The sequence below is a fragment of the Henckelia pumila genome, chromosome 3 (assembly GCF_033568475.1).
Source record: "Henckelia pumila isolate YLH828 chromosome 3, ASM3356847v2, whole genome shotgun sequence".
Lineage (NCBI taxonomy): Eukaryota > Viridiplantae > Streptophyta > Magnoliopsida > Lamiales > Gesneriaceae > Henckelia > Henckelia pumila.
In genome coordinates, this window is record NC_133122.1 from 159,096,318 (window position 1) to 159,106,552 (window position 10,235).

Genomic DNA, 10,235 nt, shown 5'->3' on the forward strand with positions numbered 1-10,235 from the left:
CGAGCGGGCTTTGCTTGTCGGGCCCCAGCTTATGACTAATGGGCCCTAAGGTGTTAGTGGCCTGCATTATAAATAAGTTATTTCAGTACAGAAATTACACATAACAGGTCATAATTTTTGAGAGCAAAAATTCGAAAACCCTATTCTCTCTCAAAGAATTTCGGCCGCCCCCTTGCTCTGCCCGAGAAAATTCCGGTCTGTGATTTTGAATCGCAGTAAGGAATAACGAATCAAATTCGTGTATTCTCTTCGCAGAAAACTTCTGATAGATTTTCTAGTGCAATCTATCAGAGGGATTAAACCTCTGTTCGTGGACCTGATTGAAGGCGTTCATCGGTTCCAGGGAGAGACAACAAGAGCAGAATTGTTCTGTTGGTGTCCATTAATCTCGTTGCGAGATTTGAGGTAAAATTTATTTAATTGTTATTTAAATTTTACACACACGTAATTCAATCGATGAACGGTTGATACCCATACCATGGAAACGTTCCATGAAAAATTTTTTAAACTTCCGCTGCACCGGGTATCAATCGTAATTGGTCTGGGAACTCGCCAGTTTTCCAACACAAGTCAGCGCATTTCATTGCCTATAGCCGGGAGTACAATGTGGATCGTATGGCTCGGTTGTACATTCAGGAGATCGTTCGACTTCATGGAGTGCCTGTGAGCATTGTCAGCGATCGGGACCCCAGGTTTACTTCTAGATCTGGGGGAGTGTTCAGCGTGCGATGGGTACTACTCTCAGTTTGAGTACAGCCTATCATCCAGAGACTGATGGTCAGTCAGAGCGCACTATCCGTACGTTAGAGGATATGCTTAGAGCGTGCGTCTTGGATTTTGGTTCAGCCTGGCAGGATCATTTGCCGTTGATCGAGTTAGCTTACAACAATAGCTATCACACTAGTATTGGGATGACACCTTTTGAGGCGTTGTATGGGCGACGTTGTCGTACTCCACTCTTCTGGGAAGAAGTGGGGGAGAGACAGGCTGAGGGACCGGAGTTTATCCAGCAGGCGATAGATATTGTTGATCAAATCAAGAAACGGATTAAGACTGCACAGGATCTTCAGGCCAGCTATGCTAATATCAAGCGTAGGCCTTTGCAGTTCGAGGTCGGGGAGAAAGTGTTTCTGAGATTGTCACCTTTCCGCAAGATTCTCAGATTTGGCCTTAAGGGCAAGTTGTCTCCCAGATTTATCGGTCCGTTTGAGATCTTGGAGAGCATTGGCGATTTGGCTTATCGACTAGCTTTGCCACCGCATCTATCCAGCATTCACGACGTGTTCCACGTATCTCTGTTGCGACGGTATGTGGCGGATGAATCTCATATTCTGCAGCGGTCTGAGGTTCAGGTAGACAAGGATTTGACTTATGTTGAGAAACCTCTTCGCATCCTTGATTTTAAGGATAAGGTTTTACGGAACAAAGTCATTCCTTTGGTTTTAGTTCAGTGGCAGCGCCGAGGCACTGAGGAAGCTACTTGGGAGCTTGAGGACAGGATGCGTAAAGACCATCCTGAGTTGTTTTGATTTCATTTTTTAAGTTGTATTCAGTTGCAAACTCTGTAAACGTTTGATTTGAATAAAGAATGTTTCTGATTTCTGTATTTGCATTCGGTACTTAAGATCTGATTTCGAGGACGAAATATCTTAAGTGGGGGAGAATGTAGTAGCCCGAACCCTAATTGAGTAATTAAAAGATTAATGCTAATTAAATAAATTGGGGATTCGACGGATCGGAAGCTCCGAAGGGACGATCGGAAGCTCCGATCGGGATCGGAAGCTCCGATGAGGATCGGAGGCACCGATGATATTACGTCATCCATGACGTGTGGCTGGATCGGAAGCTCCGATCAGGACCGGAGGCTCCGATCACCCCTATCCGGAATCAACAAGTGATATTTTGACACGTGGCAGATCAGGATCTTCGAAAGCTCCGATGGCAGGATCGGACGTTCCGATCGAAGTTCGGACGTTCCGATCGAGGATCGGAGGCTCCGATCGAGGATCGGAGGCTCCGATCGTTGTCTATAAATAGAAGGCCGAGACTTCATTTCTCCTTGCCAATTCCGGATTTCCTCTCTATTTCTAGTCATATTCGAGCTGTTCTAGTCTTCTTAGGCTTGGTCCGGAGGTCGGAGAGGCGTTCGATAGTCGTAGCGGAGTTGTGCCCAAGTTCTGGAGGCATCGACATCAAAGGGCTAACGACGGACGAAGGTATAGCTTTTGCTTCCTATAAATATTTAGGAGTATGCAATAGCTTAGTTAAGGCTTTTAGAGAACTTTGATGATAGTGGTATCATTTCGCTGTGTAGGCGGACTTTAGGCTTGGACTTAGAGCTGGTAGTGCCTACCTGGTATTTGAGGTACGAAAGTACTGTTCGAGATATCCTGACTGAGTATGCATGTATTATATGACTGCATGAGTTATATGCCATGATATTATGCTGCATTCATTTGCATCTTGCTGTATCTCCTTCGAGATGTCTGTAGTAGGGTTGTACCCTATCCTGTTAGTGGATGGACTTCCATCGATTTGGGTCCGGCGTATCCACAGTTATCTCGGTATGGGAGCCACCTCCTGAAGCGACGGCACAGCGTGCTACATACCAGGGCCCGGTCTGTCTCTGTTATCTGATTCTTGACCTCGAGTCTATAGGGAGTTCACTTTGCATGCATGTATACTCATACTCTCGCACTGAGCGTTTTATGCTCACGTCTCGTACTCTGTATTTTCTGGACACCCTATTCCATGGGGCAGGTTTGCAATTGGACGAGGAGGGTGGATCCAGGAGGGGCTAGTCAGTGGTTGGCCAGCTGGAGCTTCGTCTAGGCTTTATTACTGTTGTTTGGGTTTATACAGCTATTCGATTTGGTTGTATATTATTGGATAATTACAGATTCCTTTTCTTGGGATTGTATAATGTTATTGGTTTCCGCAGTCTTATTCTGATATCTGTTTTATTAAGTTAATTGCATGCCTAAGTTCTGTTTAGTAGGTGATCCGGGTAAGTGTCACTACACATGCCTACAAGCCAATAATTACCATATTACTAAAATCGATCTAAAAGCCTTAACCAAGCTAATAGATACTCCCTATTACTACTAGGGATCTCGAACCATACCTGCGTCCATTTTCAGTCTTTAAGGCTCCAAATCTTGGGCACGACTCCGTTGGTATCACGGAAGTTCCTTGATATTGCCCGTCCCTTGATAGAAATGGCTAAAACCCACAATATAGATTGAAAGAGGAGGGAAACTTGTGAATTGACAAGTCTAAAGTGACCGTCGGATGGCCTATTTATAAGCGGAGTTGGGACCTTCCGAAATGCGCATGACTGCCATATTCCGAATTGTGGACTTCGATAGCTCTGATCCCTACTTTGGACCTTCCGATCTTCTACATGCATTGACGTGTTTAGGGCATCTTGACACCTAAAGAAAGACCCATTTCCTTTCGTTTATGCATTAAATAATTTTTTTATCAATCCATCCACGAATGCGAAAGTTTCTCAATTATTGAAGCAAACTTAAAATGGTTCACTTAATTGCATATGATCGGCATGAAAATTATGCAATAACGGTTGTAATTCTTGCACTTGTCTTATAACAGATTTGAATCAACCATTTTAAAATCCAAAAACTTACCATTTTCATTTTCATACCACATAAGCTGTTATTTTTGCACTGTCAATTTCTTTCTCGGATCTCGTTGGAGCCTTCTCATGCAGAAACTTGACTAGATGCAAATGTAGTAAGATAGGACATCATATTTTCGAAGTTGGAGCCTTCAAATTTCTCGGGTTTCTCACTATGTGCTACTAGAACAATTGTTGGAACAAAGGCAGAAGATGAAGATTCTATTTTAGAATGCACAGAAAAAATTCATCTTAAGATTGTTAAGTCTGGATCCTGTGCAAAATTGATATTGTTTGGTTGGTGTCCCGACAAATGTCCCGACACGTACTGGAGCACGACATGAACAGAAAGTTAAAGTCGATTTTAGAGTTAGACTCTATCTCCTTAAGACAAATTTGCCTCACACACGGTGCTTATGAAATATGACTGTCATCTCTCAAGATACAACGACTTTCGTTCTGTAATAGGAGCAATCCAAATTACAAAACCCAGTGAATTTCAAGATGATTTTTGAATTTTCTGAAATACTTAATGAAAAATGTATACAGAAATATGTTGTGAAAAAAATGAACGTTAATTTTTTGTTCTAGAATGTCTAACCTTATTTCCTTAGGAATTGGGGTCTATTTATAGATATCCAAGGGTTGGAGGGATATTTTCGCAATTAGTTGTGTCTCTAGACTTCATATTCAATATGATCCATCAGATCTTAATCTAATGGTGTAAAAGACACCTCTTTTCGTGAGTCACAACTCACAACCATTGGATCATATCCCTTGATCAGATTCAATCGCATTCGTCCATTTCGAATTGTACGATCCATATCGCACCTCTTCGGATTGATCACGCCCTTTGGATGCAACCCTAGATGCATCATATTAACACCGCCTAATCCAATGACTCAAATTTAATCTCCTTGATCTAGATCAATGAAGTCATCCAATGGTCCGGATTTCATCCAACTACCGACCATCACAACCCTTCATCTTGTCCCTTTAATCTAACGACCATGAACCGCTGCCATGTCATGTCCTAGTGGCAAACACTCGATCACCACAACATCCAATCAATGATACTTGTATGCTGACTGTACCATGTGCCACGTCACATACCGACCACATCATCGAGACCATTTCCGAGTAGCATAAAAGCTCCTCTCGAGGATGCATACATGTTGGTTGGCTTGACTTGGTTGACTTGAATTAAATCAATCAATTAACATACACAATAGAAAATTATCCCAAACTCTTCTAAAATTTTTTCTTTCCAAACTACAATTATTTAACTTGTTAAAAAATATTATAATAAAAAATAATTTTTTAATATTTTATTATTTATTTTAAGTTTTACGAGATTTATGTTAATAGTCTTAATCTATTTATTTTCAATTTTTTTCAATAAATTTATGATTTTATTTTAATATGTGTTCCTCAAACTTTTATTTTCCATATTTGACCACTCCGATTGAGTTATTTGAAAATAATAAATTTTAATTTTTTTTAAAAATATTTAATGAAAAATATTGTGATCTCTTAGTGATTGTGTACAACGATATATATCATTTTTGTTAAAAAAAAAAAAAATTGAATTCTACTGTTCTCAATAACTCAACTTGATTGATCAAGTACGAAAAAAAAATTTAAGGGAAAAATATTAAAAAAAATAATAAATATTATTCAAAAAATAAAAATTTCTCTTGCATATAATTTATATCTCAACGTAAATTTTGTGAAACTGAATAAGAATGTCAATTTGGGTGGGTCGGATGGATTAGAGTTGTGGGTTGACGGCTGACAAGGCATTGCCAAAAAATTTATCAATCTGAGCTCGAATAAATCCGAAAATAACCAACTTAAAACTAGAGCTGTCAAACGGGCCAACCCATGGCGGGGCGGGCCGGCCCACCAAAAACCCACATTTTGGCGGGTCGATGGCGGGATGGAAATCCTCAACCCAACCCAACCCAAGGTGGGTTGCGGGTTAGGCGGGCCGGCCCGCGGGTTGGATCACGACAAATAAAAATAAATAAATAATATTATAATTAATTATAAATATCAATTCATAAATAAATATTAATAGAAACATATTAATAAAAATTTTAATTATTGATTTCATGCGTGTAAATTTTATATAAAGTAATTAATACAAAAAAAATCACAAATTTTATTAAAAAATACCTATATAACAATATAAATAAAAGTAAATTATTAATTATTCAGGCCCGCGGAGGGCCAACCCGCGCGGGTCGCGGGCCTAGGCGGGTTGGCCCATCTAGGCCCACCTTTTGTTGGGTTGAAAAAATTTCAACCCAACCCACTTAAATTGTGTGACGGGCCGGGCCAACCCGGCGGGCCTAACCCAAATTGACGGCTCTACTTAAAACTCGAACTCAACTAATCCGATCAATCCAAACCAACTCGATTTGATTTTTTATTTTTTTATTTTAACGAAATAATTAAATTCACATAACAATAATCAATATATTTTGATTTAAATATATAATAACAAAATATCGTGTATATATAATTTAAATTTGAAAGTTTAATTGTACAAAATTTAAAATATATTTACTACACAAAATAAACAATTATTTTTAAAAATAAAAAAATTTACAAAATAATTATTACATGATGAAAATCTATAATACAATATAGAATAATTTTTTTTCAAATATACAATATATAAAAATATAGTCAATATTTCTTAATTCTATAAATAAATAATAATAATAATAATAAATTTGGGTCATTTCAAGTTGACCCAAATCTGACCCAACCTGATTAACTTTTTCGAATCAAATTTCCAACTCGATTTGATCCGAACCCAAAAACCTCAACCCTAATCTTACATATTCTGATCGGCTCGGGTCGGATTCAATTTTGACACCCATAAGACTTCACAATAAATAATAGAATCAAAAATAATATATTCATTAAATGTTTTTTGTAGCAAAAAAAAACAATTGTAAGTTGAAAAGAAAGAATTTTTAAAAGATTTTTGGTATACTTCCTAATTTAATATAGCATGTAACCCTCTATGTAACACTCGGTTTAGTTCAACCTACCTTAAGGATATTACTTTAATAAGAGATCTAACAACTCATGATTTGTTATGTCAGCACTATAATATTAATTATGTATATGTGTTGAGATGTAGACCCTCAGATGAATGATTTGAATACTACCCAAATGGCAGAATCTCGTTAACCATAACACTCTATCTAAATCTAGCATTATCCGGAATAGAAAAACTAATTCTTTCCATGTGGAACAACTCTTATTTAATTTTCCTACTACACAATTAATATGATCTTATATATCAATATTAAATAATTAATTTCTCATTCATCTCAAATCAGGTTTGAGCAAATTAATCTTCCAAAATATCTACTCGAAATTTAGATTCTTATTTTCAAGTCAATTTTGGATTTGATCGGACGAATCATCCTCGATTAATTATTATTATTATTATCATTAATTAATTAATTAATTAATTTTTTTTTTTTTTTTTGGGTTTGAAAATGAGACATAAGAATACTTAAACCACAAGTACATTTAAACATAGATTGACTAATTCAAACCATTTTTTTTACTCTCACTTATTCTTGGGAATGAGAAAGACCCTGGCTTTGATCATAGACCCATTGGCAAGCTTGAATCCCGGACTCACTTGGAATCCTACAACCAAAGAAACACCCACCTTGGCACCGCCGCCGCTGCCGGAAATCCGAACCACACTCTCCATATACTCCGAATGAAACTCTGCCCCTCGACTAGTCTCAAAATGGCTCGGAGGCAGATCCAAAGAAAACGCGAGCAAATGCAGCAACCACACTGCCTTGGACAACTCCAAGAACTTGCCATAAAACTGGCTTTTCGGGTGGTGACCGCTCAGCAATTGCCGTCTCTGCTCCAGATCCCCCAACAACGATTCTTCCATCTTCGGGTGCATAACGGACATGTATTTCTTGATGCAAAACTTGCCGAAACTGCACGTTGGCAAAACATTGAGGAGTTCCAGCGGGTCCATCGCCTTCATGTCTCGGTACTGCGCAAAGCAATCTCGACGGCTTTTATCGGGATGGATCATGGAGGAGACCTGGTTTCCGTCCATGTAAAAGTCCTCGTAGCTGAATCCTTGGAATAACTTGTTGTTTACGTAGGATTCTAGAGCGTATTTGGAATGGTTGGCCCCGACTGCAGAGTCTGTGACAGTATTCGTGGCAGAAGCAGCTGCTTGAATGGATCTTACGACGGCTGATATGTCCCATCGCGCGGAGTGCATGAGTGAGAGTAGTAGCGATGCGAAGCACCTCGAGGCTTCTTTGACTGCGCTCATCGTGGCTTCAAATAACTCCGGTGCAGGGGCAGCCGCAACTGCACCAATAGATTACGATTACACACACGATTACTCGTTGTACTTAGGTAGTAGTGTTTGAAATAGCTTCTAGGAAGCATACTTAACAGTTTTTCATTAACAAAATTTTAAAATTTTGTTAACAAAAAACTAAGAAGTGCTTGTTAGAAGCTTTTTCAAACACTATCTCAGTATTCATTTATCGTAAAAAAATTAAATAAAATAAAATGGCCATATATATATAAATCAATGACCTTGGGAGGTATTGGTGACACGTCTCTTGGACCTGCAGTACTTTTGCCTAGGAAACGAGTTGGTTTTGAGCTTCTCCCTCAAAGTATCAACCTCATACTGCTTCACTTTCACTTCCCTCTTCAGATCCTCCACCGCCGCCTCGTACGGCGCCACCATCTCCCTCAGCGTCTCCGTCCCTCGGATGCTACGCCTGAACCGCTCCCTGAGCAGGCCCAGCCTCTGTATCTCAGCCACCACGGATACGTCGGCGACACGCATTCTTTCGGGATCCCAGGAGAAGTGAGCTTCCTGAAGGCTAACATACGCTCTTTTCACAGCTGTTACGGCGTCGAACACCTGACACATGAGCAGCTGTATCTCCATTATCTTGCCGGCTGGTTCCTCCTCGTTGCTGTTTAAGTCGTCCTCCTCGCTTTGGTAGTCAAAGCCATCATCGTCGTGGACGGTGGAAACTCCGCCATGAAGGAGGCAAGAAGTCGTGAAACGTTGGATGATGTGAGAAAGATTGGATACCTTGGTAGCCATTGATTTCTTGAGTCCTCTCCGGCTTCTGCTAGTATTGTACATGGCGGCCAAGATTATAAATAATTAATAAAAAGGTTTTTTTGGTTTGGTTTTGATTTGCAAAAATATCAAATTTTTAGATATCAAAATCACGCAGTTCCAGTACTCCTTGCTTGGGCAGTTGATTTCAGGGGTGAACGATCGAGCATGATATTTAGCATTTATTACCATCTAAATGACTTTTATTTTTAATTTTTTTTTCCGCCTTCCCATTAGTGTTTGTACGTAACTTCTCAAAAAATAATTGATCAGTGATTATGCTATATTTTAAAATAAAATCCCTTCAAAAAGTTTGATCAGGAAGATCTTATAATTAAATTAAATAATACAAATTCTTATCATGAGGTGATTATTAATTATAATTACCTATCGAGGGAATTAGAATGGGATCGGAAGGAAAGCTTGGAATGGTTGGTTGGCGGATCCCTCTTGAATGGCACCGAACCATTAACATATGGTTGCCACTCTTCTTCCATGTCTTCACTCATTTCGCAGCTTCCGGTTGTCTGCTTCTCCCTGTATATATACCAACTCCGTCCCAAAACGTCACAAAAATATTAAATATATAATCGGAAAAAAAAAATTGCTTTTAATTTTTGATCACTTGAGTGAGTAGTTTTGGTTATCTGGTCAAATTTATAAATCATAGAATGATTGATACTCTAATTAGCGAATTTGGTTTATATTAAACCCTAGTGATGTTAACATTTCATATGTAATATTTGTCTATGCACATATTTTATATTTTTATATTGAAGGATATAAAAGAAATATTTTTCATGATGGATATAACTAGCTAGAGATACATGTAAAAACGTACCTTGAATCCTGACGAGCCCTGAAGGACCTAAGAAACATATTGAGAGAGAGAGAGAGAGAATTAGAAATGGGTTTATTGGGGGAAAATATATAGATCTATTCTTCATAAACACTTGGTATTTATAGAACTCCGTATGCTATTAAAATATAACAAACCGACTCTAGTATATACGATCGAGTTACATATATACATGTGTATCACCCATTACTTGTAGTCCATTTTGACACCAAATCTCATGTTTAGGACGAGGTCTCCGGTTCTATCAATTATAACAATTATATATATATATATATATATAGAGAGAGTTTTTTTATGGTGCCCAATACTATATGCTCACTTTATGCCCACCATGTACAAGTCAACACATCTATTGTACCGGTCAACTCATCTATTGTACATGATGGACATTAAGTGTTGGGCACCATAAAAAAACTCTATATATATATATATAAATACTTTGCTCGAGTCTTGGTCTTGAAGGCCTCATGATGATTTTACCAGGACACAGTATATGTTGTATCCTTGAATATATCCATAAACTTATATATTTGATTCCTTATATTTTCAAATATCAACACCAGGAAGCTATCTTGGTGTTTTTT

The 10,235-nt window shown here is 38.4% G+C and overlaps 1 protein-coding gene across 1 annotated transcript; it reads right to left on the reverse strand.

Annotated features, from left to right (window-relative positions):
• Positions 1–7,066: 7,066 nt before the first annotated feature.
• LOC140891364 (protein GRAVITROPIC IN THE LIGHT 1-like) lies at positions 7,067–9,786 on the reverse strand. Its single transcript, XM_073299823.1, has 4 exons — positions 9,634–9,786; positions 9,180–9,329; positions 8,249–8,799; positions 7,067–8,014 (listed from the first exon to the last, which is right to left on the reverse strand). The coding sequence occupies exons 1-4, from the start codon at positions 9,669–9,671 to the stop codon at positions 7,233–7,235; spliced, it is 1,521 nt and encodes a 506-aa protein (XP_073155924.1). The 5' UTR covers positions 9,672–9,786; the 3' UTR covers positions 7,067–7,232.
• Positions 9,787–10,235: the final 449 nt, after the last annotated feature.